Source organism: Zonotrichia albicollis, chromosome 27 (assembly GCF_047830755.1).
Source record: "Zonotrichia albicollis isolate bZonAlb1 chromosome 27, bZonAlb1.hap1, whole genome shotgun sequence".
In the NCBI taxonomy this organism is placed as follows: domain Eukaryota; kingdom Metazoa; phylum Chordata; class Aves; order Passeriformes; family Passerellidae; genus Zonotrichia; species Zonotrichia albicollis.
This window is the reverse complement of record NC_133845.1, coordinates 1,710,795-1,726,611: the sequence shown is the minus strand read 5'-3', so window position 1 is coordinate 1,726,611 and position 15,817 is coordinate 1,710,795. Positions and strand designations below refer to the sequence as shown.

Genomic DNA, 15,817 nt, shown 5'->3' with positions numbered 1-15,817 from the left:
TTTAAATCACTGCAAATTGTTGATTTAAGAGCACCCGGAGCACTGGCTTCTCTCACCTGTTCTGTGCCTTCCACTCCATGGAAAATCTGCGGTTTTTTCATGAAAAATCTGCTTTTTCTCATGGAAAATCAGTTTTTTCTCACTGAAAACCTGCTTTTCCTCACGTGCTGCTGTGGGTGATATCCCTGCAGCCCCTTGGAGGGACCCCAGACCCTTCCAGTGCTGCCCTGCTCTATTTTCCAGCCTGGGATTTGCATTCCAGTGACCTGGGGCTGCATTTTCCCTTCCCAACGAGGGGGAACTCACCTCGGGGGAGTTTTTAAACCTCATTTTTGCCCTTGGTCTGCAGGTGGCAATAAAAATCATCGACAAATCTCAGCTGGATGCTGTGAACCTGGAGAAGATCTACAGGGAGGTGCAGATCATGAAGATGCTCGACCACCCACACATCATAAAACTCTACCAGGTGGGCTCAGAGGGGCTTTTCCCCTTTTTTTCCTTTCTTTCCCCCCTTTTTCCCACTTTTTTTCCCCTCTCTTAATTCTGCTAAACAAAAATGAAGATCCCACTTAAGACCAGTTCAGCTTTAAATTAATTTTATGGTGATGCTTGGGTGGTGCTCACTCCTTCAGTGACTGGCTAAAAATGCATTGGATAAATGAGTTTATTTTTAAAATTCAAGTTGTCTCCCTGGTGTGCTTTTATTTGTGAGCAGTCTCTTGGGACTTTCAGGCCCATTCATAAATAAAATGCAAAATCAAATTCACAAAGCTCTTGCTGAAATGTTTCTCTGAGGTTGTTGAAATAAACCCAAAATACCTTGAAATTGTCCTGAAACCTGAAATGACTTTTTGAAGTGGAGGATTTTTAATTCTCAGTGAATCTTTTGATTATTTTGTTTGCGCACATGGGAAGATTGTGAAATTCCAGGTGTGAGGCAAAACTTTCGCAGCTTTAGGAGAGAACCATAAAAATAAAGATTCTTTTGGGTGGTTTTTTGGCTTTTTTTGCTTTTCCCACGATCCCTCACGTGTGATTTCTGCATCCACAGGTGATGGAGACCAAAAGCATGCTGTACCTCGTGACAGAATTTGCCAAAAATGGGGAGATTTTTGGTAAGCAGGAGAATATTTCCATGTTCAGCTTTTCAGTGCACTCCTGGTGTCTGTGTCAATGTGGGCCTGTTCTTAGATTTCGTATTTCTGTGCACCTGCAGAGTTAAAACCCTTTTAGTTTTAAATTCTATTTCCTCTGTTTCAGTTGGTCTCCACTGCCTCTTGTCCTTTTGCTGGGATTTGTCTTGGGACAAAATCCTGCTGCTTTGGCTGCGAATCTAAAATCACTTCTGGCTTCTATTTTATTATAATATAATTTAAAATTGTATGAAATTGTATACATATATACACATTGTATGTATAATGTACGTTATTTTATCTATTCAATGTGTATTATATAATACATATAGATTGTATATATACCATATGTATTATATAATTACATTATACACATATATATTGTATTCATCATATACATTATATATACTATAATATATATTATATACTATATTATATAATATATATAATATAATATATATTATAATATTATTACTATAGTATACTATATATTATACTATTATTACTATAGTATATACATAATATACATTATATTATAATATATTATATACTATACATTATATTAATTATGTATATACAATAAAGAAATACAATATAATTATGATATTATTATAAATAAAAATATATAAATAAAATAATTATACTAAAATTAAAATTAGTTTTATTAAGAATAAAAATCAGAAAAATTTAAATTTATTACATTTTACATTGTCATTATTATACAATATAAATATATATAATTATAGATATTATAGCAGGTCCCTGGTGTCCCCAGCAGGTCTCTGGGCAGTGGCTGCTGTGCCCAGGGCTGGCACCGTGCCCCCATCCCTGTTTGCCCTCTGGTTAATGCACAACCCCAGGAGCTGCAGCAGGGACGGGGCCGATCCCAGAACCAGGGATTTGCTCTGGGTTTGGGATCTCTCAATAAATCCTGGCAGGGCACAAAAGCCAAGGCCAGCTTGGCTGCACGAATGATGGGGAAGAGGAAACAGGAAAGCCTGATCAATAGGATTGCCTGGCGAAAGATTTTGAGAATATGGAAACTATGAGCGAGATTTGAATGAAAGCAAGCTTTGAGATATTTTATTTACTAAAGCACTGGGAAACAATGGTGTGGCTGCTGAAGGTGATCCCCTTTGGATGGAACAACACCCTCTGCTTGCAGACAGGCCCAAGGGTCAGAGCAGACCCTGCCAGCTTGGCAGAAGGGGCCCAAAGAGGAGTTTTTAGGGTTTAAAATGGAACACAGGATGGTAATGTAATGATTCTTATAGGCTGTATGGAAATGCTGTAGGATTTGTATCTTGTACTAGATTGGTTAGTGAGAATCTGAATATTCAACACAGAAGAAGATTTATTGACTTGGAATGGGAATGTCGCTCTCTCTTTACCTTTTTATGCTCTCACCCCTTCTACTCTCTCACCCTCTTACCCTCTCTCCCCCTCTCTTCTCTCAGGCCTGCTCTGAGCTGGGCCTGGCAGCTCCCAGCAGGAACCTGCACCCAGGCCCTTTGCAATGAACCCCAAGTTTCAAAAGGTCCCTGCACCCTTTGCAATAAACCCCAAATTCCACAACCAGAAGATTTATTGTATTGTAACGGGAACCTCACTCTCTCATCCTCTTTACCACTCTCTTTATCTCTCTCACCCTCTCTCAGGCCTGCTCTGAGCTGGGCCTGGCAGCTCCCAGCAGGGCCCTGCACTTCGCCCTGTGCAATGAACCCCAAATTCCACAACCAGAAGAAGATTTATTGTATTGTAATGGGAATAAACCCTGCCTGGCAGCTCCCAGCAGGGCCCTGCACCCACCCTGGCCCTTTGCCATGAACCCCAAGTTCCAAAAGATCCCTGCACTTGGCCCTTTGCAATAAACCCCAAATTCCATGACTAGAAGAAGATGTATTGTATTGTAACAGGAATCTCACTCTCATCCTCTTTCCCACTCTCTTTATCTCTCTCTCCCTCTTTGGGGCCTGCTCTGAGCTGTGCCTGGCAGCTCCCAGCAGGGCCCTTTGCAATAAACCCCAAATTCCAAGCCCTGGCTTCAAAAATCTCATCTCCCTCCATCGCCACCGTCCTACCCTGACGCTCCTGCCATGAACTCGTGCTGCATTGCCAACAAATGCTGGATTAACAGCTCGGGCCTAATTGAGTTTGTGCCTTTGATATCTGACTTCACCTTGCTGTCATATGATTTGTCAGTCACTCTGTGCCTGAGTGATATTTAGCTTGCAAATATTATGATCTCCCCTTACTGCCAGGCTTTTGTTTGTTCTTGTGCTTTGCCAAGTGAAACCAGCTGAGAGTGTGTGAGCTGCAGCTCCCTCAGACCAGCTCTGACCACAGAGAAGAGTGGAAATGAAAACATTGCCAGAGTTACAAAGCCCCTAAATGATACCTGAATTAAAAATCCTATAAAACACAGGCTAACAAAGACCCATAAATGGCATTTTAATTAAAAATCCCATAAAACACAGGCTAACACAGCCCCTTAAATGATATTTGAATTAAAACTCCTATAAAACACAAGCTAACAAAGCTCCCTAAATGATAGGTGAATTAAGTCCTATAAAATACAGGTTAACACAGCCCCTTAAATGATATTTGAATTAAAAATCCTATGAAACACAAGCTAACAAAGCTCCCTAAATAATACATGAATTAAGTCCTATAAAACACAGGCTAACACAGCCCCCTAAATAATATTTGAATTAAAAATCCTATAAATCACAGGCCAACCAAGGCAGGTTTGGAGCTGTGCTGGGCAAGGTGCTGCTGCTGGGAATCTGATGCTGCACAAGTGCTGCAGAAGATAAAATTAATCACTATAAAATTAATCCAAATAAAATTAATCCCTATAAAATCTCTGCTCTGGCTGCTCCTTGGCCATTGTCAGCATTCTTTGTGGGGTGTTCTGAGCCCATCCCAGCCCCTGATTCTCTGATTTTCCCCCCAAAACAGGGGTTTTTAAAGCTGCTCCCTCAGCCAGCTGCTGCTGCTCCCCTTGTTTTTGTTCCTGAGGATAAATGGAGGTTTTGGTTTCAGGGCTGCCATTGGTTTTTACAATGTAATCAAATATGAAAACAAAATGTTCTCTGTGCCTGTGACGCAGCGGAGAGGAGAGAGAGGTCAGCATGGCACCTTTGGGGCGCTGCTTTTATTCCCAGAAATTAAAAATAAAATACATTTATCCATCACACAGCCTCTGCTGAGGCTTCAGAGGGTGAGGTGTGATGTGAAACTTGAGAGGAATTAAAGCTTGAAGTGTTCAGGATGGTGAAGTAAATTATTCCAAGTGTTCCTCATCAATTGTGGTGTGGAAATATTGTGGAAATATTGACCAGGTAGCTGCAGAAGGAGGAGCAGAAAAGAGTTTCCTCTTTTTTGCCATTTTTTTGGAGGTTTGAGTGGGAGAGCAGCAAGCTGGAAACTGGTTTGAGTTCCCTTGTGCTAATTATTTGGAAAAAATTAAATTTCACTGTTGTTGCTTGCTGCCCAGTCCATTTAAACCTGAATTGTTTGATTTGTGATGGTTTGAGTTCCCAGGTTGTGAAAATACTGACCAGGTGGCCGTAAAAGAAGGAGCAGAGAAAAATTTCCTATTTTTGTCCATTTTTTTGAAGGGTTGAGTGGCAGAACAACAAACTGAAAGTTGGTTTGAAGTTCCTTGGTGCTGATTATTGGGAAGAAATAATTGAGTTTCAAGCTCGTTGCCTAAATCCATTTAAACCTGATTTGCTTGTTTTCTGCTGCTTTTATTTCTCAGATTTCCATGAGTGCTATTGTGAAAATATTGTAAAAATATTATAAGTAAAAAAAATATTATAAGTAAAAAAATTCTGAGCAGGTAGCCATAGAAGAAGGAATATTAAAATATTATGAAAAATATGAACTATTATGCAAATGAAAATTTATGAAAATAGGATAAAAATATTGACCAGGTAGCTGTAAAAGAATAGAAAAAAATTTCCTTATTTTTTCCATTTTTTCAGAGATTTGGCTGGGAGAACAACAAGCTGGAAGCTGATTTTATTGGGGAGAAATCACTGAGTTTCACGATTGTTACTTGCTGCCCAGCCTGATTTAAACCTGATTTATCAGAGTTCTGCTGCTTTTATTTCCCAGATTACCAACAAAATAATCTCAAAAATATGAAATATTAGGAAAATATTATGCAAGTGTAAATATTGACCCGGTAGCTATAAAAGGAAAGAAAAATTTTCCTTATTTTTTCCATTTTTTCAGCAAGTCGGCTGTGAGATGAAGAGCCTGGAAAACTTTGATTTTTTTCCTTGTGCTAATTTTTTGGGGTGAAACCATTAAAAATGAGCGTTGCTGCCTGCTGTCCGGGCTGATTAAAGCAGATTTGGTTAATTTGGGGTGGTTTATTTGCATTTCCCAGATTACCTGGCCAGCCACGGGCGCCTGAGCGAGGCCGAGGCGCGGCGCAAGTTCTGGCAGATCCTGTCGGCAGTGGAATATTGCCACGGCAGGAAAATCGTGCACAGGGACCTCAAAGCTGAGAACCTCCTGCTGGACAACAACATGAACATCAAAATAGCAGGTATTCCGCTTGATTTTGATAGCATTTTTTTATAAAATCCCCCTTTGGTGCTGCCTGAGATTCCGTCGTGGTTTTCCACGTGAATTTTTCGCCATGGTGGGTGTCAAAGTCCATCCAAGTTTCCAATATTAACTTCCAGAAAAACAAAAAAAAAACCAAAGAAAAATTATTTCATTATAAACATTTTATAATATTACATACATTATATATATATAATTAATATATATTATTATATATATTAATTATATATAATATATAGACATTGTAATATATATAGACATTATAATGTATCTGGACATTATAATAGCTATAGACATTATATATATATTATATATAATGTTTATAACTATATAGACATTATATATAATATATATAATGTCTATATATTTTCTATATTAATAATATATATAATATATACATTATTATATAGAGACATTATATAGGTATTATATATATTAGTAGTATATATTGTTATATATATTAATAATATATATAACATATATAGGCATTGTAGTATATATAGACATTATAATGTATCTAGCCATTATAATAGTTATAGACATTATATATATTATTAATATTATATATATTAATTATATATAATATAGAGACATTATAATAGTTATAGGCCTTATATATATATTAGTAGTATATATTGTTATATATATTAATAATATATAACATATATAGGCATTGTAATATATGTAGACATTGTAATGTATCTAGCCATTATAATAGTTATAGACATTATATATAATATATATATAAATATGTATTAATTATATATATAATATATTGAGACATTATAATGTATATAGACATTATAATAGTTATAGACATTATATATAATATATATAAATATGTATTAATTATATATATAATATATTGAGACATTATAATATATATAGACATTATAATGTATATAGACATTATAATAGTTATGGACATTTTTTTGTGGATATATAGACATTATAATGTATATAGACATTATAATAGTTATGGACATTTTTTTAAAGCTGCCAGATGTTCAGGTTAAAACAGAGTTAATCAAATAACTTCTTTCAACATTAAGGAAAAAAAAAAAACAACTCAAAATGGGAGCTTATTGATTTTTTTGTTCCTTTTTGCATGCATGATTTCACTTTAATTATAAATTTAGACACAGCAGATGTTGCTAGCAATAGAAATCATTTTCATTACAATTCCACGGATCCTTCCATGCTGCCTTTAGCCCAGAGAGGCTGGAGATGGGTAAAATAGAGAATTTCTTGATTTGGGAGGCTGTATTCAGTCTGAGGGCTGCCAGTCACCTGCCTAACACAGGAATTCAGATTTCTGCTTGTTTTCCTCTCAGCTCCTGCATCCTGAGCCTTTCCTGCCCTGGATGTCCTGAGCACTGCAGGGATGCAAAAATTACCCCCAGAGCATCTCAGGAGAGCCAGGAGCTGTTCTGGCACGGGAAATTTCATATTTAAGTGATAATTTGGGGTATTTCAGCTCTTTTCCAGCTGAATTCCAGGGCTGAATTCCTGCCTAACACAAGAATTCAGATTTCCAGAGTGACCTCTCCTTGTTTTCCTCTCCGCTCCTGCATCCTGGGCTTTTCCTGCCCTGGATGTCCTGAGCACTGCAGGGATGCAAATCCCTTGGGAGATCATCTCAGGACAGCCAGGAGCTGTTCTGGCACTGGGAATTCACATTTCAGTGATAATTTGGGGCAATTTCAGCTCTTTTCCATAGGAAAGGCTCTGGACCTGAGGTTCTCTCTCAGGAGCTCCACCTTGGTTGCTCCCAGGTGAGCCAGGGGCAATTTCAGAATTTCCCTCACCTGATTTTCCATGCTGGACTGAGCTCCTGCCTTGTGGAATTTGCAGGCAGCCCCAAAATGGGAAGGGATGAGATTCTTGCCTCCATGATTCAGAGGGGCTGATTGATTATTTTAAGATATATATTATATTAAAAGAAAACGATGTGTTAGAACTATACTGGAAATGGGATGAGGAGATTCCACCAGCTCTGTCCTGCACGGAGTTAATTACAGGTGGGCTGTAAATGAGCCCGTGGACTGGTTCCTCCGTGGATCTCAGTCCTTATCAGGTTGATAAGAGCTCTCCATGTCCAGCCTGGCTGCTGAAGGAGCTGGAGGAAAGTTCAGGCCGCTGGGAGCTTTGCAGTGATTTGTGCCGAGTCAGTGGTTGGGTTTTTCAGTGCAGAGGAGAGGGATGACGAGCTGCCCTGGGTTTGTCTGGGGTTTTTGGGGTTATCTGGTCTGTGCTCGTCCCTGGAACAGCCTCTTCCAGTTGTTCATCATGCTCATGGCTCATTTATCAGGCTGGGGAAGGGCAGAGGGCAGCCAGGATCCCAGCTCTGATAGCTGAGGTTTTCCTCTGGTTTCAGGTCGTGTAGGAATTGAAAAAAACAGCGCAAAAACTGATGAATTATTTTGATAAAGCTCTTCTTAGCTTCCAGTGGGCCTCTTGGTTTGTTCTGCTGCTTCCAAGGCTTTTATTGAAGCTTTTTGCTCCTCAAGAATGCAACATTTTTATCAAACACTCAGACATGCACAAAGTCACCTCTCTTGGTTCTTTCTGCTGCTTCCAAGGCTTTTATTGAAGCTTTTTGCTCCTCAAGAATATGACAGTTTTTAGTCAAACTGAAGCAAACTGAAACATGCACAAAGTCACCTCTGTGTTTCAGCCACCAGGAGAATAAACTAACATTCAAAAATGTCCCAAAACCTGTGGGTTTTGCCACCTCTGATGCCTGAGGCTGGACTGAAATCCAGTTTTGGGTTAATATTGCTCTACAAGGACAGGGACAAGCGGAATTTTAAGGATCTTTTCTCTCTAACTGGACAACAGGCAGGGGACGAGTAAAGAATTTGAGGTGAGAGCTTTGATAGGTTTATTTTGTGAAAGATATGAGGTAGTTGGGATTAAAGCCCTCAAATTTCAGTGGAAGTAGCAAAACTGAAGGTATCAGTGAGCTGAAATGTCCATTAGAAGGGGGAAGGCCCATTGGCAGGGGAGGAATTCCCTGCCAGGTTTATTGTGGAATTTGTGCTCAGCACTGGCAGGGCAGTTCTGCCTGGTTATTCCCAAAGTTCAGCAGCTGCATTATTGCCATGTCCTTTGGTTTTGCTGCTTTTTGAGGGCATCATCTGAGGCATTTCAGCTCTCTCTGAGCTCCACCAGCCAGAAATCCACCCGTGAAACCCAAACCCAGCTCGGAACGGGGACCCAGCTCCCGTTTTTGTTCCCAGCCCCAGATTGAGGTGCTGCAGGGAATTGTGGCGCCCTGCAGCTTGCAGCAGCCCAGGTAGGCAGGGACTGTTATTTTGAAGGAGGCTGGAGCTGCTGCTGGACAGGGAAATGTGCATTGACGTCAGGAGAGGCTGCTCAGCACTCAGCCCCTGAAGTGGGTCAGGTTTGCCCACTCATACCTTGCCTTTATCAGCACCTCTGTGCCCATTATCTGCCAGGCTCACGTTTCTCCTCCGACAAAAGCTCCCTGTGGCTCTCTGCAAGGCAAGGCAGATTGAGTTCTGCCCCTGGTTTGAGGAGAATGGATTAATTATAGCTCTGGAGCTCCTTCTGGGAGGCTCCTGGAGGCACCAGGGAGAGGCTCGGCAGGAGCTGCAGTTCCTCTGCCGTTCCTCACGGTGCACACGGGGCTGGAAGCTCGGGCTGGTTTTCCCATTTTTAAGGGGAAAACAGATTCCATTGGCGTGATGTGCGCTCGAAAAAATGATACCTTCGAAATTGAGGATTATTCTGAAGGGGGTAATGAGATTGAGAAACCAAATACCGCAACTGTGCAGAGCCAATATTTGCAGATTGCACAAACACAGAGTTTATTCAACTGAACACAATGCTGCAAATGATGGCCTTTTTTTGGGCTTTGTGTTGTTTGGTTTTTTTTTTATTTTAACGTGCAGATTCAGGGAAATGTTAAGGAGATCACTCCATTATATAATCTAAGTCCTCTGGTAATGAGCCCAATTTCAGTCCTTTTAGAATTCTGTGGCTGGCATATGTTTGTTTCATTTTGGTTTTTTTTCAGGGCTGGCACATTTTTTCCCTCGAATATCAGCGATCTTTCCTCTGGAGTGAGACATTTTTGGGGTTAAAAATGACCACTTTGGATCCAGAATGGCTGTGACAGAGCAGCAATGGCAAAAGAGGAACAAGGTGGAAGGGGGAGAATGAGAGACTGATGATTTTTGAACTGAATCCTGGCCACTCCAAAAAATGGGGCAACTCCACTGACAGTGCAGTAATTAAAAATTGAGGAAGCCCCATGGAGCAAGCATCCAGGATCCTGACTAAATCCTGATTTTTTTTTTCTTTGAGAGGGTTTTCATGGATGTTATCCATGCTGGAGTGCTTACAAATTGTTTCCCAGCCATTTGTGTGGGGAGAATAATGGAGACAAAAGGGGTGAGCACAAGAAGTTGTGTCCCCTAACAAATAACGCTGATCTCCCCCACCCAGGGAATTATTTTGTCCAACAGCAGAGCAGAGTTGGGTTCTTTAAAGCTAAGAGCCAGTTGGTGACATACAGAGCACTGGTTTAATTCCTGTATCACATGAAGAAGCCCAGTGCCAGTCAGGAGGTGTCTGGCAGTGCTTTGTGCTGCTGAAATTCAGATCTGAAGGATTCTGGTGGTCCATTGGTCATGAAAAGGGAAGAAATTGGAGCTTTAGGAGTGCAGGGCTGAGGCAGAGTGGGGAAATCACGGTCCAGGTGCACAGGAGAGCACTGCAGGCTCAGGAATTCCCTCTGGCTGTGGCTGCTCCTCCTGGTAGCAATTCCTGGATTTTCCAGTGAAGCTCAGTCGTCTGTGCTGTCGCACAGAGCCAGCCAAGAGCTGCTCTCCAGCCAGTTCAGCACTGCAAGTTCTGCCCTTCTCCTGCTCTGAGGGGCCAGCAGCACCTCCAGGCTGTGTCCTTGCTCCTGAGGTCCGGAAATAAAACCTTTCCGTGTCACAAAATTCATCATCTAAAAATATTAATAACATAAACCTGGGACTTCTCTTGCGTTGGCTCTGTTCTTTTTGCTGCTAAGATTTCTTCGTGTTTCTCTTTGGTGACCAGAGTTAGAACCATTATGTGTCACAAAATTCATCCTCTTAAAAAATATTAATGACATAAACCTGGGGATTCTTTTACATTGGTGTTTTGCTGCTCAGATTTCTTCATGTTTCTTTTTGGTGACCAGAAATAAAACCTTTATGTGTCACAAAATTCATCATCTAATGATAATAATAGCATAAACCTGAGGCTTCTCTTACATTGGCTTTTTGCTGCTCAGATTTCTTCATGTTTCTCTTTGGTGGCCAGAAATAAAACCTTTATGTGTCACAAAATTCATCATCTAATGATGATAATTATATAAACCTGAGGCTTCTCTTACATTGGATTTCTTCATGTTTCTTTTTGGCGATTTCTCCAAAGAGGTGGCTTTAAATCCCAATCTGGACAGGCAGAGAATGTCACTTTTTTTAGGATTTGAAATCCTTGTGCTCCCAAGCAGGTCACGCTTTCTTTAGCTGTGCTTACAAATAAATGTTCTTGTACTTGTGAATCTGATAGGAAGATTTATGAGGGTGGCACCCGAGGGAGAGCTGCAGCTCTGAGATAAGAACCTGATGTTTATCTGCACTACGAGGATGTTGAAAACCTGACAAATCCGAGATAAGTGAGGGCAGAAATCAGATTTAAGGACACCTACACGGGGTGGCAAAATGCTCCTGGGGAGAGCAGGAATGGCTCCGTGCTTCTGAGGCATTGTCACCGTGGCCGAGGCAATCCTGTGGGGAGAAAAGGGGAATAATGATAAAAAAAAATCACAGCAGCAGTCTGGCTGTGATAGGGGAAAAGGGGAAATGGGGAAAAAGGGGGAAAAGGGGGGAAAAAGGAAAAGGGGAAGAGGAAGAAAGGGGAAAGAGGTAAAAAAGAGGAGAGGGGGAAAAGGGAATAGGGGAAAAGGGGAGAAAGATGAAAAAAGGGGAGAGGGGAAAAGGGGGAAAGGGGTAGAGGTGAAAAAAGGGAAAAGGGGAAAAGAGGGAAAAAAGGGAAAGGTGAAAAGGGGAAAAAAGGGGAAAGGTGAAGAAAAGGGGGAAAAGGGAAGAGGGAAGAAAAGGGAAAAGGGGGAAAAGGGAAGAGGGGAGAAAAGGGGAAAGGGGAAAAAAGGGAAGAGGGGAAGAAAGGGAAAGGTGAAAAGGGGGAAAAGGGAAAAAAAGGGGAAAGGTGAAGAAAAGGGGGAAAAGGAAGAGGAGAAGAAAGGGAAAAGGGGAAAAAAGGGAAGAGGGGAAGAAAGGGAAAAGGGAGGAAAAGGGGAAAGAAGGGAAATAGCTAAAATAGGGAAGAGGGGAGCCATGCTGGGGATTACCCAGCGAGATGGGGGGATTTGGGGTGGGTTCTGTTGTCCCCCCTGTGCTGTGGCAGCTGAAGGCTTTGCAGAGCTGCGGGAGGATGAGGAGGGAGGGCAGCAGGGCTGTGCTGTGCTGTTCCAGCCCTGGTGCTGTTCCAGCCCTGGCTCCTGCCGGGCTTTGCAATCTGAGCCGGCCTTGGCCGCCGGGCCCGCTGACGTCCCTGGGCCGCGGTGGCGTCACCGTCGCTGCCCGTCAGGGCCCTGTGTGACACCCTGGGCTCTGAGTGACACCCTGACCTTCAGAGCCTGCCTGGCAGCGGCCTTTGGTGGTGCCCAGGTGCCAGGGTTCGGCCTGCAGGCTAGCGGGGGTGCTGGCCCTGGTTCACTGCAGGGCTGGGACAGTCCGGTCTGCACGTACCAGGGGCTTAGGGCACCGCAAGGTGCTCGATCCCAGCTCCAAACACCAAAACTGTCCCCAAAATGCTTCGTTTTTGAGTGGTCTTGCAGGTAGAGATCCATTAGGGGCTGCTGGGAAAGCAGCCCCCAGTCCTGTCCCCCAGAGCTCTGTGTGAGCAGCCCCAGCTCTGCCCTGCTGCCCCAAACCAACTCCAAGGTGGCTTTTTCTGATTTTTTGTTAAATCTCTCCCTGTTTCTCTGCTTCTGAGGGATCTCCCGTGGTTTTCTGGCTCCTCTGAGCAGCGCAGACAGCACAAACAGGGTGAATGGGATGGTTCGGCAGGGCCTGTGATAACCACAGCGTTTATCAGCTCTGCGATCTGCTGGTCAGCATTCCAGCGGCCTGGGAGCATTGAGAGCTGGATCAACAGCCTGATGTCACCCTGTTTGTCACCTCCCAGGAGCGTTCAGAGCTGAACCAACAGCCTGAGCCCTGTTTGTCACCTCCCAGGAGCATTCAGAGCTGAACCAACAGCCTGAGCCCTGTTTGTCACCTCCCAGCATCCCTGATTGTCACCTCAGAGCATCCCTGGGAACATTTAGAGCTCCATCCACAGCCTGAGTTTGTCACCTCAGAGCATTCAGAGCTGCACCAACAGCCTGAGCCCTGTTTGTCACCTTTCAGTGCCCTGTTTGTCACCTCACAGGAGCATTCAGAGCTGAACCAACAGCCTGAGCCCTGTTTGTCACCTCACAGGAGCGTTCAGAGCTGTATCCATGATCCTGAGCCCTGTTTGTCACCTCCCAGCATCCCTGGGAACATTTAGAGCTCCATCCACAGCCCGAGTTTGTCACCTCAGAGCATTCAGAGCTGCACCAACAGCCTGAGCCCTGTTTGTCACCTCACAGGAGCATTCAGAGCTGCATCCATGATCCTGAGGCCTGTTTGTCACCTCCCAGCATCCCTGGGAGCATTCAGAGCTGCATCCACAGCCTGAGCCCTGTTTGTCACCTTTCAGTGCCCTGTTTGTCACCTCAGAGCATCCCTAATTGTCACCTCAGAGCATTCAGAGCTGCACCAACAGCCTGATGTCAACCCGTTTGTCACCTCCCAGTGTCCTGTTTGTCACCTCCCAGTGTCCTGTTTGTCACCTCAGAGCATCTCTGGGAGCACTCAGAGCTGCACCAACGGCCTGAATCCTGTTTGTCACCTCCCAGAGTCCCGTTTGTCACCTCGGAGCAGTGTCCCCAGCCTGGTGTCCCCCTGTTTGTCACCCCTGTCACAGCAGCACCAGCTCGAGGGGAGAAGCACCAGCCTCTGTCTCTGAGCTCCTTTTGCTTCTCAGCCCTGAATTATAAAAATTCTGATTAATATCAGAGCACAACAGATCCTGCACAAAACCATAAAAAGCAGCATTTAAAGGCATGTTTTATTTGTGGGCTGCAGACAGCCCCAGTAGCAGCTAGAGTCTGTCTGTCCTTCCCAGCTACAGTCCCCGTGCTTTCCCATCCTGTTGCTCTTGGCACAGCTCCTTCCTCCCAGCTCCACAGCTTGCCAAAATTTGCTTTGTATTCCAGGCTAGAAAGCACCTCAGGAAAGCCCAGGAAATCTCACATTATCTCTTGGCAAGTCAATAATCTCATTTATCTGCTGGGACTGTCAGTTTGTTGAATTTCAACAATGGTTGTTTACAAATGTGCTCAAAACTCCTACAGGTTGTGAAGGTTTTGCAGCATTTCAATAATTTCACAACACAAAACCAGCAAAAACAGAGAACATCCAGCATCCCAGTGTGGCATTGGGATTGTCCCCACAGAAGGAATCACAGTGGGGTGTGCCTGGAATTATTCTTTGTGCTGCAATGGAAGCTTGGAGTGACTTTTCCTTTTCCCTTCTTTTTTTTTTTTTTTTTTTATTTTTCCCACAGATTTTGGCTTTGGGAATTTCTACAAGAGCGGGGAGCCTCTGACCACGTGGTGTGGGAGCCCCCCCTACGCAGCCCCAGAGGTCTTCGAAGGGCAGCAGTACGAGGGACCCCAGCTGGACATCTGGGTACCATCATCCTCAATTTTAGTGCATTCCAGTCCACCTCCGGCAAGCTGGAACCAATATTTCATTGTTCAGAAGCTGCAGATCTGGAGTATTTGATTTTTCTTAAGCTGCAGCTCTGGAATATTTGATTTTTTCCAAAGCTGCAGATCTGCAATCCTTGATTTTTCTTAATCTGCAGCTCTGGAATATTTGATTTTTCTTACCTGTAGATCTGGAATATTTGATTTTTTTTCCAAAGCTGCAGATCTGCAATCCTTGATTTTTCTTAAGCTGCAGATCTGGAGTATTTGATTTTTCTTAACCTGCAGATTTGGAATATTCAGGTTTTCTGAAGCTGCAGATCTGGATTATATAGATTTTTCTTACCTGCAGTTCTGGAGTATTTGATTTTTCTTAACCTGCAGATTTGGAATATTCAAGTTTTCTGAAGCTGCAGATCTGGGTTATTAGATTTTTCTTACCTGCAGTTCTGGAGTATTTGATTTTTCTGAAGCTGCAGATCTGGAGTATTTGATTTTTCTTAACCTGCAGATTTAGAATATTCAAGTTTTCTGAAGCTGCAGATCTGGATTATATAGATTTTTCTTAAGCTGCAGTTCTGGAGTATTTGATTTTTCTTGAACTGAAACGATGTTGGTATTTAAAATAAAATCACCTTCACATCTGTGTTAAGGATTCTGTGAAGGTGCTCAGCTTGCAGCAATCCCCAGTTCAGGGTTTTCTTTAAAAAAAAATCTATATTTAATTGCAAAATCTCAGTGTTTAATTGCAAAATCTCCGCGTTTTTACAAAGTTTTGAGGTCAGCACCTGCGTTTTGCCCCTCGGCAGAGCCAGAGCTGTGTCAGGCTGCTGTGGTTCTCTCACTGGGACTTTTTTGGAAGAACATTCCCACTGGCACTGCCAATTCATTGGATCCTTCCAGGAATAAGCAATTGCAGCAGAGCTCTTGCCCAGAATTTCCCCTTTTGCTCACATTGAACAATCCCTAAAGTCACTGTTCATAGAAACTCCTCTTCACAGGCTTGAAATGGAAAATATTACAGTTTTTCACTTTGAGGGGCTGCTGTCTGAGGGTGGATTTGTTTGGGCAAGGCTGAGATTAAAAGCAAATTAAATAAATAATAAATAAATAAAAATATAATAATACTAATAACAAACATATAAATAACATAATAAATATATAATAAATATATAATAATGAAAATAACAAACATATAAATACCATAATAAATATATAATAAATATATAACAATGAAAATAATAAAACTACAAATAATATAATAAATAATAAATAA

General features: G+C 42.3%; 1 protein-coding gene across 1 annotated transcript in view; it reads left to right on the top strand.

The window, feature by feature from the left end:
* Positions 1 to 15,817, top strand: part of SIK2 (salt inducible kinase 2) — a 35,725-nt gene that overhangs the window by 7,051 nt on the left and 12,857 nt on the right. Inside the window, 4 exon segments of the mRNA XM_074527867.1 lie at positions 350 to 466; positions 1,052 to 1,115; positions 5,536 to 5,697; positions 14,397 to 14,521. Of these exon segments, the coding sequence (XP_074383968.1) occupies positions 350 to 466; positions 1,052 to 1,115; positions 5,536 to 5,697; positions 14,397 to 14,521 (468 nt within the window).